This window comes from Anabrus simplex, chromosome 5, assembly GCF_040414725.1.
Source record: "Anabrus simplex isolate iqAnaSimp1 chromosome 5, ASM4041472v1, whole genome shotgun sequence".
NCBI lineage: Eukaryota > Metazoa > Arthropoda > Insecta > Orthoptera > Tettigoniidae > Anabrus > Anabrus simplex.
In genome coordinates this window covers 261,642,670-261,662,911 of record NC_090269.1, presented here as the reverse complement: position 1 = coordinate 261,662,911, position 20,242 = coordinate 261,642,670, and the positions used below count along the sequence as shown (strand labels likewise).

General features: G+C 41.4%; 2 protein-coding genes across 4 annotated transcripts in view; one reads left to right on the top strand and one right to left on the bottom strand.

The window, feature by feature from the left end:
• The window catches only part of fry (Protein furry), a 1,574,680-nt gene that overhangs the window by 865,013 nt on the left and 689,425 nt on the right, over positions 1-20,242 (bottom strand). The window lies entirely within an intron of this gene.
• Positions 1-20,242, top strand: part of LOC136873967 (nociceptin receptor) — a 192,961-nt gene that overhangs the window by 147,397 nt on the left and 25,322 nt on the right. For both annotated transcript variants that reach the window (XR_011018273.1, XM_068227611.1), the window contains exon 2: positions 711-900. Coding sequence is in view for 1 of the 2 variants with exons in the window: in XM_068227611.1 (XP_068083712.1) it covers positions 711-900 (190 nt within the window). In the remaining variant the exon portion in view is untranslated. The remainder of the gene's footprint in view (positions 1-710; positions 901-20,242) is intronic.

Below are 20,242 nucleotides of genomic sequence, written 5' to 3'. Positions count from 1 at the left end.
GGTGGCTGCTTGCTTTACAAGTCTGCACCACACTGAGCCTTATGGCCGCCAGCAATCCCTTTTAAAAGGTAGACGCAGATGGCGGTCTGGTAGCTATGCCACTATGCTATCTGCTGGCGGATGACGTTGAAACCATTATCAGTAAATCTACTATCCCCCACGTGGCATATGCCGTCATCGGGTCAAAGTCGACATCGACTTTCCAGGTGTTATAATTCTTTTCTTTTTCCGGCAGCGTACAAACACCGTAGCAGATTGCGCGCGAAGCCAAACCTGTGACTAGTACGGAGCAAAATTCACTCGGTATAAATAAACAGGTAACGCAAGTTCAAATATCTCATTAGTATTATTTTGTTATATCTGTTCTACTCCCTTTTGGAATTACAATGCATATTTCTAATTACTTTCATGATCATTAACACGTACCAATTGGCAAGGGAGAGGTGGCACTTCAGACAAAAAGATTCGGGAATACTGCTCTAAATAGACTGTGAAGCAGTATCGCACTGGCCTCCGCGTGTGTATGCTGGTCGTTCTGTGCTGCTGAAAGTCAGTAATATCCGATCAATATGGAAGTCACGCGTAGCGTCAGCCATATAACTCTGGCGTTATTCCTACAGCTCCACAGTCATTCGTCTACTGATATGTAACGTCTCTCACCAGCAAACTTCTATTAGTATGTATTCTTACCTCCGTTCTTGTGCTTTCAGGTCAACGGAACCAGCGCGCAAGAGGCCCAACAGTTCGTCATCATCCAGCACCTGCTCAACCAGCTCTTCAATACAAACTTCGGTATAAACTTCGCGCTGTACTGCATCAGTGGACAGAACTTCCGACGCTCGCTTGTGTCCATGTGCTGTCCGCGGCTGCACCGTCGTCATGACACCACACAGGTCACCGGTGAGTGAGAGGAAGCAGAACGACGAGAAACAATGTTTCTGGTCACCACAAACAGCATCTCTTCTAATTTTTCAACGTCATGCTATTCGTCAGGGTTTATACATTTTGCAGTAGAACGAATGGGATGTAACTGAGGACATATATATAATTATTCAAAACAAGAAAAAACGAAAGAATCAAACTGTTCGTGTGATCAACTGTATCAATCAGACAGTACGTGATCAACCTTACTTTTGGGAGAACATGAAAATGGACTAATGAAATACTTCACCTATTTCTAAAAAGCAAGAAAGTCAGTCACGTGACCTCCAGTATTCCACACATACCGAACCACTAATCCCGGGATATGAAGTATGGTCGGCTTGACGTAATGCCAGTGACAACGTCACTCAGCTATCACTCGCTATTGCCTACTTTGCTAGTCATGTCTAGCAGACACTGAAGAATGTGAAGGAGATAAAGGCTTGACCGTTTCATGACTTTGGCAGGCTGAGTGGCGGGTTCGATCCCAGCACAGTCCGGCGGTATCTAAAGTTGTTCAAATGTGCCAGCCTCGCGGTGGTAGAAGTGTCAGAACAAATTTTCGGCATCTCGGTAAAATTAACAACATCGTTATTTTCAGACTTCGATAAGTTAATGCGGTGAGCACTAGTTGATCGGCTTTCCCTCGGGAAAAACACTGTTTACTTCCCGCTCTAAAGCTAGCTGAATCAATTCACACTCTCTTATAATACAGAGAAAACGAACAGTCCTGGTATGAACGGAATGAAACTCGGGTTCTACCACAGAGAAGGATAGACAACTCGTATGCTACTGAATAGCAGCACAGTGAAAACATACGAATAAGCGTACACAGTCACGCTGAAATAAATAATACAAAGTTTAGTATCAGCCCCAAAATTTGGTAACTTGAATAAGTACAAATGCGAATTTAATAAGAAAATTTAATAAGAAAAAATGTAATAAGAAAAGAAAAGAATCAACTGAAACAGTGGTTTTATTTTTTAAATATCTAAAGCTTAGGTATACTAGCTGTGGTGCCAGGTGAGAGGAGTAAACTCGCGAGAACATAATGGAAAATTCATAGTCCTGTTCATGGCACAGTTTTCAAGCTAAATTATGTATGGGAGACGGAAGAAGGAATCTTACCCTAGAGCAGACAGGCAACAAGTATAGTTCCACTTCTAATAAATTTTGGTGCGTTCTCGTAAAATCGCGAGAGCCAGTGTCAGAATGTGACATGTCAACGTTCAGTAGGAAATTGCTAAAATGAAAAGGTAAATGAATGAGCTGTGGCGCAGGGAAAGCATAATAGCTGCCTGGTCTGGGGTACCTCTGGGACTACCGGAATGAGGATTAAAACCGGGTGTAGGATGTTTCGAAGTCGGTCCTAAATTTCAAGGAAAAGCTATTACATGATGTAAACGAACTCAGCGTGCAGCGTTACAAATAAACCCAACATAAAAACAAATAATTAAATAACATTCCAAAGTAAAAGTAATCTGTTAATTTGGTTCGTCCTCAGATACATTCTGTTTGTCGCAGAAAAGAAAATGGTAAATAATATGGCATCATCTGTTTGCAGTGAACAGAAGCTTCAATGAAAGAAAAGAAACAACAACTGTAATTAACGTATGATTAGTAACAAATGTTATACAGCCTTGCCGAACTAATTCATTAACAATCTATCAATAAAGGCATGGTGTATGTACTAACACAACAGACTGTTTTAGTTTCTATAACCAATAATGCTGCAGTTGAAAATTATTAATCACCCTACAGAATTAATCCAATGTTACTCCCGTTTCAAATTTCCTGGCAATGCCTTCCTTTATTGTCCTGAAAGGTGATCTGTAAAGAGATCATACCTGTAGTTCAGATACTAGAAATCCTTCACAAATAACGGTCAGTTTGTTTAGTTGTCTGTACCAGTGATAAAATCTCGACAAGTACAAAGAAAAAAGAAAACAATAACGGAATGACAAGCTACCCAATACTGTATTTAACCTGATCATTTAGCAGAACTGATGTCGCTCATTCTTGCCTTAAATGTTTTAGTGGTGTGTGATGTTTATTCCTCGTGCCATACCTATGAGAATGTTTATCCAAAAGTTCTTAAAATTCGCCCAGCGATCTAGATGTAATGTCGCCATTGATGCTTTCACGGTCCGTATATGATACTGTATAGGCTTTTGGGCTTATGCCGTGTCAAGAAAATAAGGTGAAATTCTTTACGTTTCGCAGAGGACTGTACTCTGCGTCATCAGAAGAAATCACGACTGTCCACGAGAAAGGCTTCTTAAACAATGACTCTTTAAATTTAGACGTTATAATAGAAGTGGAAATTGTACGTTCATTCGCCACCAGATGGCTCCCAGGACGTGGCACAGCGCTACCGCTCGACGCGGAAAGCTGACAGAACCATCAGAATCAGTCTAAGAACATGTGTACGTAGCATAAGACATTTGCAGGTGTGTGACATTTACACAACCCTGGAATGAAACATCTGGCGATGAAGAACGTACGAATTTGGAAAACACCGAAACGAAATTACAATAGTGAAGGGACAGGGAAGGGAACTACCTACGTAAAGTCTTAATGGCTGGCAACCAGGTAGTACTTATTGATATCCGGTGTCCCTGTTGAAATTGTTAGGATTTCTACGCATTTCCACAGCTTCCCGTATAATCCTGGACCTGTAGTATCTAGTGTGGGTAAGAGTTCGAGTTTTTCGAGTACCTTGGAACATGACATCATGACCCGACGATAGCGCATGCTCAGCTATTGCCGATTTGACTGGTTGGTTGAGACGAATATTACGTTCATGTTCCTTGATAAGGGTACCAATGGACCGGCATGTTTGACCGATGTATACCTCACCGCTAGTACAGGGAATTTCGTATACCCCAGGATGTAAAAGTGGGGACAATTTGTCCTTGGTTTTACTCAGACTGTGAGCAACTTTAGTGGCGGTGCCAAACACGGTTTTTATATTGTGTTTGCGGAAGACCTTGGCAATTCGATCTGTGGTGCTGTGAACGTAAGGCAAGTTCTCTGCGAAACGTAAAGAATATCACCCAAAAGCCTATACAGTATTGTGTCTATAGACGAAATGTCCTTTCGGAAGGCGGACAGACTTCATTTCTTTATTTAAAGTTTAATCCAAGATAGAGAGGCCGAATCTTAAGGAGAATGAGAGAATCAGGTAGAGAAAGGGAAGGGTTGTGAAATGAGTGGTAATGAAAGGAGCCTGTAACCGGCGACGTTGCTGTTCACTGAGAAAGTGTAGTTGATTTCGGTACTATAGATAGGTGTATGCATGTGTTCAAAAGGAACAGTTTATCTCATAACAAGTTCAAACCATCCTAAGTTAAAATTTGCATAGAGCTTGACTCTATCCTGGACGTCTAGCTACGCAAAATACTCTTATATCAGTAACTAATATTATTATAATGTTTTCCTCAATTTATTGGCGTAAGTGGTTAGTTCCTGACCTCCTGTTCTTTTGTAACCAGGTTCGACTTCAGCTAAATTCAATGTGAATTAGTTTTCTTAAAACTGCGATAACTCCAAATCATTGCAGTCCAGTACGTTGAAGGACTCCTATGGGACTAAATACTGACAATCAAGTGTCTGCTAAGACAGTTAGCACTTAAAAGTTAAATAGACAATATTATTATTATTATTATTATTATTATTATTATTATTATTATTATTATTATTATTATTATTATTGTACTGTCGGGCTGAGTGCTGAGTGGCTCAGAGAGTTAGAGCACTGGCTTTCTGAGCTGAGGTTGATAGGTTCGATCCTGGCTCAGTCCGGTGGTATTTGAAGGTGGTCAAGTAGGCCTATATCAGCTCGAGTTTCCGGGACTTATAATAATAATAATAATAATAATAATAATAATAATAATAATAATAATTGTTACGGAGTTATCCGTGGTAGTTAGAGGTGAAAGAAGGTGCTGGGGTGAACAGGTCTCAAAATACGAAATTAAAGTTAAGATAAAATTTAACAAGGTTATATTTTCTTTTCAAGATCAAGAAATAACAAGAATAACAGAAACACAGTTGAATATCAACAATTTAAGAATGTACAATTACAGTTTTTACAGAATTTGGGCTTCGAGCCCCAGACTCACAATTCTTGAGCAATTAGCCCAACTGTACCCAAATACAAGATTCGACAAAGGGGCAGAAAACCCCAATCATGCCCAGGAGCACTTGCTCCCAATTACCTAATAAAGCCTCCTCGAGGCACACAAAATCAACTTTTAAGAAAGAGCAAACCCGCTCTTTAAATTCAAGCCTATCAAAGGCCACACCGAACTCCACCTTTAAGCTGTCCTCCAATTACAATAACACAGGGGTAAAAATACCCAACCTACTGAGGCCTATTCAGTGAAGAAACAGGACAATTACATGGCCTCCAAAAATACCAACTTGAGAGGAGGCGAAACTGCACTCCTAATATATTTCATGTAAAACCAATTTGGCACTAGGCCGTATATCAAGGGCTAATCCATACTAAAGAGGTGACACGATAGGAAAACTTATTACATTTCGAAACGAAGAAACATGGTTGAGAAAACGTAGTCACCTCAAGAACAATATGAAAGGGAGCTCGAGAGGGTTAAGCACTCTCTATCCCCATATGTAGTTACAGAGGCAGAATTTAAATCAAGAGTCTTTTACATTTTAGAGAACAGTTACATGGTAAAAGGTTTCGAACCCGCCCCGAGGGTTAAACTGCTGAACTGGCAAGAAAATAAGTTATAAAACGGCCATTACCTGTTGGTTGAACTGCTGCCCGAAGAAAGAGGCGCTTCCCGCCCCCTGCTACATAATTTACACTTTGAGAGATGTTACTGAAGTGGCGCAGAGACCCGAAAATCAGCAGTTTATATACCCTCGCGGAATATTCGAGACCTTTCATGAATGAGAACACCCGCCCACAAGCCTTTTATTGGACGACCAAAAGATTACATGTTAGGATTGAAGAAGAAAACCCGGATTGGTGGAAAATTAATTACAGAAATTTATGATTGGCCAATTTCAAAACTGCCAGAAAGAAAGGGTTAACGTTGCCAACTTAAACACAAGCTGAAAGAAATTTAATAAGGAACAAACTTATAAATACTAAATTTCTCCAAAAACACAGTTCTTTCACATCTCACTAGGGTGCATAATTGTAGTCCTTCAGTAGTGCCATCTAGAAGAGAATGTTCACACTTCTTACTACAGGCAAAACAAAAATACATCGAAAACGACACAGTTCAGAACACTTCAAAATTTACAAGTAGGGACATCTTCTGAGAAACTTGAGAATTAACACTGTAGTTAAAGTTCAGGCTTCCTCCAGTAGAGGAGTTTCAACTGGCGCAATGTTTGAATTAGCGGAGCGGAGGTGTACCGCCCGGTACAATAATAATAATAATAATAATAATAATAATAATAATAATAATAATAATAATAATAATAATAATAATATCTTAAGGAGAATGAGAGTATCAGAGAGTATCAGGTAGAGAAAGGGAAGGGCAGTTAAATGAGCGGTAATGAAAGGAGCCAGTAACCGGCGACGTTGCTGTTCATGGAGAAAGTGTGTTTGATTTCAGTACGATAGATAGGTGCATGAATATGTTCATGATGATGATGATGATGATGATGATGCTTGTTTAAAGGGGCCTAACATCGAGGTCATCGGCCCCTAATGGTACGAAATGAAATGACAACAAAAGGTTCAAGAAATCCACTGACCAAAATAAATAAAAATGTCATGACAAATGAATGGATGGACATGAACCCAAAAAACAAAAACAAACACACAAAAAACCGTGGATCCGACTCAAACGGTCATAAATAATAGTATTACTGACCAAGGGACCACTTATAAAGCACAGTCCTGAATCGATTATGCTTGATGTCTAAAGGGGTCCAAAAACCAGGTCTAAGGCACCTCAGTAGGGTACATGTCGCGAGTAAGTAGAACCATGATATTTCTCAAGCTGCGGTACTAATCAGAGGTAGCGTAAACTCACGGTGTTCCAAACATTAAGGTACTACTCACAAGTATTGTACGTCATAAAGATAACGCAGATCTATGGTGTTTCTCAAACAATGGCGCCACTCATAGCCAACGCAAACCGATGAGGTTCCTCACCTAGGTGTACTAATCACGGGCGCCGGCATTCGCGAGGTGTTCCTCACATAATGGGTACTAATCACTGGCAACGCAGACCCACGGTGTCGCTCATATAGTGGCACAACTCACAGGCAACGCTCAGACCCGTGGTGTTGCTCACATGGGTACAACTCACGGGTACTGCAAACCCACACTGAACCCCGCTTGAGTGCTACGAATCACAAAACTATTCAGTACCTAACAGAGTGGTACTACTCGCAAGTAAAAGCGACCCATGGTGTTCCGCGCATGATGGTACTAATCAAGAGTAGTTTCATGGTTCTAATTCAATCATCCCTTGGTCGCCCATTTTAGTCGCCTCTTACGACAGGCAGAGGATACCGCGGGTGTGTTCTACATGTGCGTCCCCCACCCGCAGGGGGTAGTGTGTTTGGTCCGCTAGAGGTATTTTATTTCCCTCAAGTCCGCCGGCAAGCCGGTTAGGACCCCCCTATCCGCCACCTGAGACGCGCCACGTGGGAGTATCACCTCTCCCCCTGCTACGCCAGCGTAGTAGGTTCGTGGTGAATGTGTTCAAAAGGAGCAGTTTATCTCATAACAAGATCAAACCATCCTAAGTTAAAATTTGCATAGAACATGACTATATACTGGACGGCTTTAGAAGTGATGGTAATTATTATTATTATTATTATTATTATTATTATTATTATTATTATTATTATTATTATTATTATTATTATTATTATATACTGGATTCTTCTGGAATTGTGGATATATCAGTGTCGGTTTGCTACTTGCAAAACATGTTAAATCACACGTTCAGAGACCTGATGAAAGGTAAATACAGTGTGTCTGTTTCCAAAAGACGAGAAATATGAATCATCGTGAACTATAAATTCATTTCACTACGACAGTTTGCACTCAAATGACAAATCTTCGTTGACGTTTAACATTCCTGATATCACAAATGAGTTCTTGTAACGTATTTTTGTATGACATTCTTTCATGACTATCATATTTCACGTGGCATGGACTGCACGCTATGGCGTAAAGCGAGAGGCTTGTGCACACCTCACACGAATGACGAGTTAGACAATCCTTGCAACGAGCATCAACACGTTTGGCAAACTTAAGACTTCCACTTTAGAATAAATGTACCCCTTCTAATGAAGCGAAATGTATTTAGCATGTATCAGGCCCATTCTACTGTACTGTTGTGAGGTCTGGTGCTATATTTCCAAAACTCCATCAAAATCAGAACTTTTCCAAAGCAAAACATTACGAAAGACGACTGAAGACCCACTGTTGAAATTTCGTAAGAAGATACGAGATATAAGTTAGCAAATAACTATAAATAACTACCTTCAATAGTAACGGGGGAGAAATAATTAGGCTGTTCCCTTAGAGACCAAAGTTAATTGGCAAGGCCTACAGATACAATAACGTTCTCCTAATAGTAATAAACTATTGTCATCGAGTTTAGAAGAGGACGTAAATTAATATTGAATCAAATAAGGCTATAGAAGTGATGGTAAAAAAAACTATTACAAACGATCTCTTCGATTATATACCATGAAAATAAAATGGAAGAAATGAAGTAAGAATTAAATTCCAATGACATCAGCCAAATCAACTGGAGTCTCGAAACAATCACAACCACTTGGTCTTTCGAAGAGAGGTATACGGTGAGGCGATAGAGAGATTTAGGATATTTATTTGACCCTGTAGAGATAATGTAACTGTGCAAGGTTTACCAAGAATCAATACGAAAATACTAAGAGCTACGCCTTTTTCCATAATTAAGGCATTCTATCACTTCTTAACATAGTGGTAAGTAAGCGACTTGGGGCCCGAAACAGATTATGGCATTAAATCGGTAGGCAATTTCGCATTTGAATTACTGAGTTGCCCTCAGCTGTAGTTGAATGTAAAGTAACAAAACTTCGGCATGTGTAAACTTTTCTGGGTTTTGCAGCTCGCTCGCACTTAACCACAGTAGCAGCATAGAGAAAATACAGTATGATTGCAGCATCGAGGTCATAAAGTAACTGATGTACGGGCAACCCCACCGCACCCAGGTATGACACGTGGGGAATGCTTGCGGAGATGGGGATGATGCATGTTCTACCACAAGCATTCCAGGAATTCCACCACCAGACAAAACAGGTAAACAAATTTCTCTTCAACATCCTGTTTACTATGTCACTTCAGATCAGAGCGAGTTACCATCAATCGCCGACAGTCTGTTACATAGCGAATTACTGCACTACCGAAAAGCGAGCTATAACAATGTGAACTGTAACTGGCCACGTACAGTAAAAAGGCCTGCGGATCAAATTACGATATACAATCAAGCATAGCTTACCTTCCAATCAATGCATGGGTAGACACAATTGTGAATTTTGAATGATCACTTTATATGCATTATGCGTTAACTTATTAAAAACCGAGCTCGATAGCTGCAGTCGCTTAAGTGCGGCCAGTATCCAGTAATCGGGAGATAGTGGGTTCGAGCCCCACTGTCGGCAGCCCTGAAGATGGTTTTCCGTGGTTTCCCATTTTCACACCAGGCAAATGCCGGGGCTGTACCTTAATGAAGGCCACGGTCGCTTCCTTCCAATTCCTAGGCCTTTCCTATCCCATCGTCGCCATAATACATATCTGTGTCGGTGCGACGTAAAGCAAATAGAAAAAAAATATTAAAATTGAAAATTCATGACCTTTTTTCTTATTAGTGGTTTGACGTCGCTCTCACACACTGAATGTTTTTCGGCGACGCACGGATGGAAGAAAAGGAAGGACTGGGAAGGTAGCTCTTAATTAAGGCACAGCCCCAGGATTTGCATAGTATGAAAATTGTAAACTATATTTAGAGCTGCCGACGTTGGGGATCGAAAGCACCTTCCCCCGAGTGCAAGCTCACTGCGCAGCCAACGGTCTGGCTATTCAAAGCGCATTAGTGTGAATGGACTACGGGAACATTCATAACTGTTAGGTTTCTGTTTTAGATAGTTTACAAATTTATTACTCAAAATTAGTTTCGGCAGACTGACGAATCTAACAGTTATAAATTAACTCGGTCAAAATTAAAAAGGGATGGCTTCAGATATCACAAACTACGGGAACATACCAACTAGACGTCATATTAAATGTATGGTAAACCTACGAGTTATTCCTCTCAAACAAATGGAATTAAACTACGGTATTCCCAATCTTCCTTAAATATTTTACTCATATCACATCAAAAGGTCTGCACATTGTTGGGAGATTTTCTTTAATTTCCATTTGACATATGAAAGGAAAGTAAAATAATCTTAAATTAAAGCTAAAGAATTTAGTTTCAATTGTTAGTGATGACTATCGGTTAAGAGACAAAATGACAAGATTATGAGCTAAGCAACTGTTGTGTTATAAGTACCAAACTTGCCCAGCTCCTTGGCTGAATGGTCATATTAATGGCCTTCGGTTCAGAGGATGCAAGGTTCGATTCTCGGCCGGTTCGGGAATTATAATCTTAAATGATTAATTTCCTTAGTTCGGGGGTGGGTGTTCGTGTTGTCCCCAAAATCCTTGAAATTCATACACCACACACTTTATCTTCCACCACAGTAACACACAGTTTCAAATACACGGCAGATCCCTCCCACCCTCCTCGGGGGACGAGCCTTAGAAGGGCTGCACCAGGCCAGAAATAATTATTATTCAGTACCGATGTTTCGAGCATGAAAGATGTTGGGCGCGGAAGGTGAAAAGTGGGGAAACTGACAGATTCCCGAAGCTGGAATAGAACTAGGCTTGGCCTAGGAATCTCGGACAGGAGCGGTCTTAATATGAGTAAGTGGAAACAATACAAGTTTCTGAGATGGTTCCATATCTTTCGGAAGGAATGATGTTCACTGTTTGTGCTGTAGATTTATGATTTTCATATATATCCGTCATCGACTGCCATAGAAAAGTTGTGTGTTCCTGAAGAGGAGTACTATGGGTGAGGTAGTTCCCTGTTGTCCTCCTCATTCAACCAGAAGATGCTAGTTAGTACATTTATGAAGGTCCACTGAAAGTTAGACACCAATCAACTCTAGAAACTGTATTTTCGCACTATTCGTACTGGGACTAGCTGCATGAGGAAGTACAATACTAGCATTGCTAGTGCCTCAGTCGTTATAATATTGTTAAAGACCAAGAGCATTAGAATAATTTATCAAGCGAAATGCTCGATGAAATTCGAAGTCCTTTGAAAATGTTTAAGGTAAACAACTGACAGGGAATCTGCCACCTGGGCGACAATTCTAAATGCAGATTATTTTGATTATTGATACACGGATGAGGGACTGCCTGGCCGAGGCGGTAAAGGCGTGCTCGGTTCGCCCGGAAGGACGTGGGTTCGAATCGCCGTCAGGAAGTCGTAAAATTTAAGAAACGAGATTTCCACTTCCGGAGGTGCATATGGCCCTGAGGTTCACTCAGCCTACACCAAAAATGAGTACCAGGTTAATTCCTGGGGGCAAAGGCGGCCGGGCGTAAAGCTAACCACTCTACCCCATGACGTGCCGAGGTTAGCAATGGTGGAAGCCTTTACCTTCCACTCCTCCAAGGGCCTTTGATACACGGACGAGACTGGGGCAGATTGGTGAAAATAACAAACTTCTTTTAACCCATGTCAGAAGACAGTACACTGTAATAATACTGTATCTATTCCAAATTTTGCTTCATCTGCTGCTGAATTTTTCGTACACGTCCGTGTATTTATATCACACATGTGAATCTAGTCCAGTTTTACGGTCCGATACCCATCCTATGAGGAAGGATGTATAATGCAGTTATGAGTTCCTACTGCGTTAGTGTGCTGAGTGTGACTGAAGAGATGCGTGTTGAGAAAACCACCAGTCTCCGAGCCAGAGGAATTACCCAGACACAGTTAAAATTGCGAATCGGAAATCGAACTCGAATCGACCTCTGAACTGAAGGCCACAACAATGACCATTTCTGGATCTTTTCTATAAAACGGCTTTCAAAAAATACCAATTAAGTGTAATTATCATCAACTAAATTAAAAGTTAAAAGATTATTAAAAATGATCGAATAAAGGTTGAAATTCTCAATTTGATTTTCAATATTGACAAGAACGCCGGTTTCACTATAAAATACTTATGTGGTACATGCATATTCCTCCTTATACAAAAAGGAGAACCTACTGGCTTCAAACATCTAGAGTGTCAATTCAATTTTCTGTGGCAAATTACTTTAGAATAAAAAATATAAAAAAAAGAACAGAAAGCCAACAACGGTCCACATCCACTCCGAGGTCTGATGATGAGAGCGCACAGCAGGGACAGGATTCAATAATGAGTCTTGTAAAGAAGACATACATAATTATATAAGTTAATTCACACGTTGTAGCTACAAACAAATGAAAATGACAGCAGTTAATTGGACATTTAAAAACCTGTCAACGTCTCCTACACCCGGAAGAGTCGGGGAGTAGGGATTCATTAGCTTCAAGGAAATTAAAATGTTGAGAGGCAGATTAATGAGTCCTAATTCCACACACCAATCACCTATCTTCGATTTTAGGCTGCATTCCATTATACATGATAGATTAAACTCGAATGATGATGATGGAGATAATGATGTGTGGCCTCCGGGGAGTTAATACCCATAGGTGGTGGGATGATGATGATGATGATGATGATGATGATGATGATGATGATGATGATGATGATGATGATGATAAGAATGAGGCAAGGAGAAGATGTAACCCGATGTCGCCACATAGCCTACTCCTGTGAAATAACATCAAGGGATCTGCTCAAGACTTGACGCTTCCAAACTCACGCCTCACTCCATATGAACACTACGTAGAGGTTTGGTATTGCACCCCAGCTTTTGGCACGGAAATACGTGATTAGACATTATATACCGCCATCTCTCCTACCCTGCCAGCCAACATTCTGATGGTGAAAGTGTTTCCACCAACGGGACTTGAACCACCTAACCACGATATCAGACCATAAAGACTTGACGCACCGGGCGAGTTCGCCGTGCGGTTAGGGACGCGCAGCTGTGAGCTCGCATCCGGGAGATAGTGGGTTTGAAGCCCACTGTCGGCAGCCCTGATGATGGTTTTCCGTGGTTTCTCATTTTCTCATCAGGCAAATGTTAGGACTCTACCTTAATCAAGGCCACGGCCGCTTCCTTCCCATTCTTAGGCCTTTCCTGTCCCATCGTCGCCATAAGACCTATCTGTCGGTGCGACGTAAAGCAAAAAAAAAATTGACGCCTTAACAATTATGGCCACCAGGCGAACTGTGCTTAAGAGAGATAAAGAATTTTAATTCAATTTTCAAAAATACCAACGTTTGGACGGAAGACAAAACAACAATGTTTCAGAGTTGCAGCTCCACGGTGTGTTGTACTACTACTATTACTACGTTCTCAGTACGAGTTGTTCTATGTACGTTGTGTACACAACGCCGATGTCTCGAATACATTACAGTATATTTTATGAAGGAGACTGGTATTTTTTTATGGATTAAGAGACATGCAGAAATAAGGCTTAATGAAAAAGTAAACATTCTCGCGAAAAAGAAGTATAACTAACTAGAACTTCACCGCTATCTGTCTTCCTTGAGCATACTTTTGCTTCATACACCGACTTGTAGCTTAAGAACTAGTCTAAAACTGTACTACATAAAGGATGCTACTATGACCCACTACAACCCAAAATTCCCACTAAACCCTGGTTCAGCATGATCAGCCTTAGCACACGACATGTTACAAGTATAACACGAATTAAGGTTTGGACATGGATGTTATACCGGTCACCTCCACCGAATTAATGTGCCAGTACGATCCCGCATTTGTTGCAGACTTAATCATCTCATCCTAGAATGTTCAAAATATCACGCTGCGCTAGAAGTGTTGTATTCGAAGATAAAGTTAGGAACACCACTACCAACAAGTGTACCAGTGTTACTCTCCTACAGCAACCAGCGCATTTACACGATCTTACAAGGAGAGGCCAGACCCTGCGCCAAACCCATTTCAACGAGCTTCAGTGCACCTGTTGGCGGACACTCAATAGTAACTCGTGTATAAGGGTTTAAGTCAATACGCTTTCGTTTTCGAAGAAATTGAGGACAAATGTCATGACGTAGGATCCGCTTCGGACCAAATGGAGGTGATGGAACACTATCTTACTTAAACATTCAGGTCCGAAACCTAAGAATCCCCCCCCCCCCACCACCACCACCGCCATATGATGAATCCCCCGATTCCGATGCAACGCATATGCACTTGGCGATTTACAACACAGTTAAGAGGAGCGGTGGTCTAGTGGTCTACACCTGTCTACGAACCTAGAGGCAAGTTCGCGTCTCACTGTAGCTTTTGTACAAAATTTGAGGAAACGTGAAGACAACAATGCGAATGAAAATATTAGGAAAACAGCAGTGAACTTTTTCTACCTTAAATTAATAAATGTATACAGACAGAGAGAGATTCCGCAGTAACTGTGAGAACGTTTAGGCCTATATTAATTTCAGGTAGAAAATCAAGTGTAGGTACTGCAATCTGCGTAATATTTTTGTTCCCAGTTTTATCTTCACGTTTCCTCAAATATCAATTTATTTTGTGCAAAAAATATAACTGCGACGAGACTCAAACTCACGTCTTCGAGGTTTGCAGACAAGTACGGTGACTACTAGGCCACCACTCCAGTAACTGTGATGTAACTTCCCAAGTACATATGCGTTGCATTGGAATAGGGGATTCATAAATTTTTCGGAGATTATTAGGTTGCGGACCTGAAATGTGTAAGTAAAATGTGTTTGCCTTTTAGTGTTCTATCACCTCCACTTTTTCTGTAGCGCATCCTTCGTCATGACATTTAATCTCTTCTTCTTCTTCTTCTTCTTCTTCTTCTTCTAAAACGAAGTTCATTATTGCGGCCAAATCCACCACAGAAGAGGCAAACATCTTTGGTGGCAACCCAGAGACCACTTCTTCAGGGTGATCATCATCATCATCATCATCATCATCATCATCATCATCAACATCTTGACAAAGTTCAACATCACACATTTTATCTGAAGAACTGTTGTCGTCTTGAAAAAGTACCTTCTTTGTCTACATTTTCTTGAATTTGCAACTCGAGTCTTCTTGATCGTTGTGTACTCGTTTATCTCTATTCTTTTCCAACTCCTCTAATGTTGATTTTCTGGGTGTGGCTGTCAAAATTTCAGAGTGCTGGTTAGGCCTAGACCTTTGTGTTTTCGCACCAGATGTTGATGCACTGATAATAGTAGGAGAGATATCTACAATAGACATACACTGGTTCTCTACTGCAGTTCTCTTCATCAGTTTCAACTGAGCACTCTTGGTGGAGATCCCATGCGACCTTCACTGATATCTCCGTCGTACCTTGTCTCAACATCCAGGGGCGTTACAATCCTTGCTGTTCCACCGGTTGGAACATAGTCCTCCTCATTAGGATACAGGGGACATATTCCTGTTTCTCTAAATACAGACGCTGCTTTATCTAGACCAGCAACCTTGTTGCAGACAACATCAAACAGACCAGCAACATCCTCTTTGCAGATCTTTTCATATGGGTGATTCCGCATGAATAAACTGCACTCCCTATTGTAGGCTGATTTGAGAGGACCGAAGAGAGAAATATCCAAAGGTTGCAGGAGGTGTGATCTGTGTGGGTGGATTGACACAACAGCAATTCCGTTTTCCTTGCAGAAATTATAGGAGGAAAGTGATGTGTGATCCGATAGGTTGTCCATTAAACGAAGAGTTGGATTCTTCACTGATGATTGCGTGTGTGCAGCGAAATGCTTGAGCCACGTCCGGAACAAGTCCTCATTCAATCATCCTGACCTGGAGCACACGTAAATTCTTCCTGGAGGGCCTTCACGTGATATTGCATTGGACACCCTCACACGAGAATATATAAACATGCGTGGTATATATGGTTCTTTCCAACACAGTCCCTGCACCAGTACATGCGCGATACGAAAAATCCTTTCCAACACAGTCAAAATTGCGTTCATGTATTCGTCCGTGTACTGCAGTCAAGCGTTCCAACTAACTCTTCGCATCGATCCCTGGCGGTCGGACTAGTCCGCAGTCTAAAGCATGTACTGAGCCGTTCATTTCTGTGACATGCGCAGAAACACTGTATCGTTGCCTCCTGCTGTACGCTGATTTCTTTGGAGTTCCTAATCACCGGTTTTTATGCACATTACGCGCTCTTCTCCCAATAATAAATTAATCAGCTGTTTGGTTACTGAGGTTAGGATGGATAGTGACGACGAGTATTTACAATATTCATCCAGTGAAGAAGAGGATGTATTATTTTTCGCAAAAATAAAAATAAATGAAAATTATTTAGGTGACGGTAATTAAACATTTTTCTTTAGTAATTTATGTATTGTGTTACGTTAGGCCTATAGTTTATAAAGGCACAAAGGCTACCAGGTGAAACAAAATATAATTGAAATACGATGTATTCATCAGAAGAAACTGTTCCTCAGTAAAATGGAAATGAGTTTTTCGAGCATTTCCGCATTAGCCGAGGAGTTGCTCAAGATATTACAAATCGATATGAAAGAAGTGAGCATCCCTGACATTACGGGCAGTATGGGAAAATATCGGCATTACACCAAGTTAGTACAGTAATTGCGTTACTCCTATTCCTTGGAGTTCATAAACAAGAATCCAGCCGGAACCGATACGAAGTCAGCGCATGCGTATAGAGCGGTATATGGATGCGGTCCATGTACTGAGAGCAACCTGCGTGTTGGAAAGAACCTAATATCACCCGTAGGGCTCATGGTGCAGCATACAGTAATATTTCGTCTTCGTTCTAAGCTGGTCGCTGTCCCTACTTGCTTTTAACCACTGCGGGCAATTATTGGAGGTGGCTTCTGGACGGTCGAAACGCCAGTTTCGTGAACGTTATAAATACGTGACGGAGAAAACTTATGTTTTTCACTGACAGCCAAGAGATTATGATAAAGCCTGTCAACTACCGCTTTATTAAATGATAAAACTCTGCTTATGCTAGTCGCTTCGGGTTTCCGCAGACTGAGTTCTGGGTTTCTCCTCAAGAAACCTTGCGCCTAGTCCTTGCCAGCTAATTTAGTAGTTTTGTTAAATTGTTAGAAATATTGTTCCTGTCCGCAAAGTCATAGGAAACACGACGTAGTTCAATCATTGTCATGCCGTAAAATAGCCTAGCCAACTGAAGAAGGTGAGAACAGAGTTCCTTTCCTTGATGTTCAGTTAAGATAGTTTCCCTCCCCATCTTCGGTCTTCCCATTAAACCACATTTCAAACGCTTCCCTAAAGTTGCCTCATGAATGCCAAACTGACGCCCATCCTCACGCACTTTACATCCAGTTCTAACAGCAGCAACTGCAGCAGCTAACGTTTCTTCAGAACAAGAAGCCTTATGTGTAGTCGTCTTACGGTTCCGACCAACCTGAAATTACAATTCTTGGCTTTAATTATATACATGTATACTTATTTCGCTAACAGAGTGTACGTATCACTCACATCATTTTTGGTAAAACACGAAACCCATTTTGTCTAGAGGGGGTAATTGTACGCACCGAAGGGGTAATGAGACGCAAAGCGCGTATGATTACCCCTCCAGACACGTTCTGTCCTGTCATTTTATAACCGATGAAGGAAAAATGGAAATCACGTGTCTGTCACAAAATATTGCATTTCCTATTCAGAAAACTTTCAGAAAGACATTCGAGAAAAAAGCGGACAGTTTAGTACGTACCTTAATATAAATTCAAATCTTCTGGTGTCAAATGATGCTGTAACGAAACGAATATTTCTGCACAGCACAAGAAACATACGCAACACAGGCTGAAACTCGGCTCGTTTCAACGTTGTGATGACTTTTCACTAGATTGAAGCAGATTACAGCATACTTGCTACGAGGGGAGAAGATTTAAAGGGATGCGTCCCATTGCTCCTCTTTCCCCAAACTCTGTACTCCAATATCGTAGCACATCGTGTGAGATGACATATGATTCGCCTCAGCGGGTTGTACATGTATATCGAAAAATAAATCAAATAGCGAACAATTAAGACAATTATGGTGCGATGAAGTACGAAAAAGTCTTTTATTTCGTATAATGTTATGAAAGAAGGACAAAAACGGCGTCAACATTATCGAAAGAGAGAATAGAGCGGCTTGACAAATTCCAAAATATTCAAAATCACCAATGTCGAGCATCAAAAGGCTTATGGAAAGCGTCTCAAAGGCGGCTGATCATCGTGAGATCCGTTCCGCGCTCCTGGAGCTCTAACTGAGCACCCTAGGGGGCAGGGGGGGGGGGGGGAAATGATTTCTTACTCATGGTCTTGAAGGTTTTCATTATTTAGAATTAAGACACGAAATTCCATCGACCCATACTAAGTAGAGACTTTATTTCGGCACTATCACGTGGTAGGCCTATATGTTTGATGTCAAGCGGCCGTGACCGCAACACAGCCCTGTGTAATTTTTAAGTATATTGTTAATTGAGTAGTAAAATAACTAACAATGGCCAAAGTATGGAGAACATAAAATACAAACTAGCACAGGAAAGGAAGACATTTCTTAAGAAATTTGCTCACTACGAACATTAATATAAGAATTAGAAGGATGTTTTTGAAGACTTTCGTCTGGAGCGTGGCATTGTGTATGGAAGAGAAACATGGAAGGCACATAGCTCAGAAAGAAGGAGAAGAGAAGCTTTTGAAATGTGGTGTTACAGAAGAATGCTGAAGGTGAGATGGGTAGATCGAATCACGAATGAAGAGGTACTGAATCGAATTGGTGAAAAGAGACCGTTTTGGCTAGACGAGATAGAACGACAGGACACATCGTAAGACACACAGGACTTGTTCAGTAGGTTTTTGAGGGAAGTGTAGGCTGTAAGAACGCTAGGTGTAGACCAAAGTATGAATATGCCAAGCAGATTAGGACAGCTGTAGGATGTAACAGTTACGTAGAAATGGAAAGGTTAGCACAGGATAGGGTGGCACGGAAGGCTACATCAAACCAGTCTATGTACTGACGACTCAAACAAAAACAACAAGAACAATATGTAGAACAGTATCACTCTCTTCCTTCAGGGTGAGGCCTGTTCTCTTGTGTTCCTTTCCACAGTGACTGCTCCTTTACACTGCTGTTTTAGTAGCCCTATCGTTAAGATACAAAACACGTTGAAGATTGAATTGGGAAAAATACATAAGATAAGGTAAAGAGTAGTTTCTTAATCGATTTAAGCCGCAAGAGGAGCTGATCACCTCGCACTGAGTAGTCGTATATCAGTCACTGTAATGTTTTCCAAACGTTGGCAGCGTGCACATAACGTACAGTCAGCGCATGGATATATTTAAGTTTCCCGCATGCAAATTTTCCTCAGAAACAATTGAAGCTGTCCGCCTCTGTGGTGTAGTGGTTAGCGAGATTAGCTGCCACCCCCGGAGGTCCGGGTTCGATTCCCGGCTCTGCCACGAAATTTGAAAAGTGCTACGAGGGCTGGGACGGGGTCCACTCAGCCTCGGGAGGTCAAATGAGTAGAAGTGGGTTCGATTCCAACCTCAGCCATCCTGGAAGTGGTTTACGTGGTTTCCCACTTCTCCTCCAGGCAAATGCCGGGATGGTACCTAACTTAAGGCCACGGCCGCTTCCTTCCCTATTCCTTGCCTGTCCCACCCAATATTCCCTTCCCTCCACAAGGCCCCTGTTCAGCATAGAAGGCGAGGCCGCCTGGTCGAAGTACTGGTCATTCTCCCCACTTGTATCCCCGACCCAAAGTCTGAATCTCCAGGACCTGCCCTTGAGGCGGTAGAGGTGGGATCCCTCGCTGAGTCCGAGGGAAAAACCGGCCCTGAAGGGAAAACCGATTACGAACGAACGAACGAACGAACGAACGAATGAACAATTGAAGCTATAGATGTATAATTTTCATTCTGAGTATCCGAGGTACTTTTTATCTACATACGAAGTGAATCATATTTCGATAATAATTAAGCCTTTTAAATCGAGGAAGCTGCAATAACATGCGCTCATTCATTTTTTTTTTTCTCGAGCGACAACTATATACAGAGTGAACCGAAATTCACGCACTCGAGCGTCGCAGCGCGACTCCTCACATGCCAGTAATAAAAAAAGGT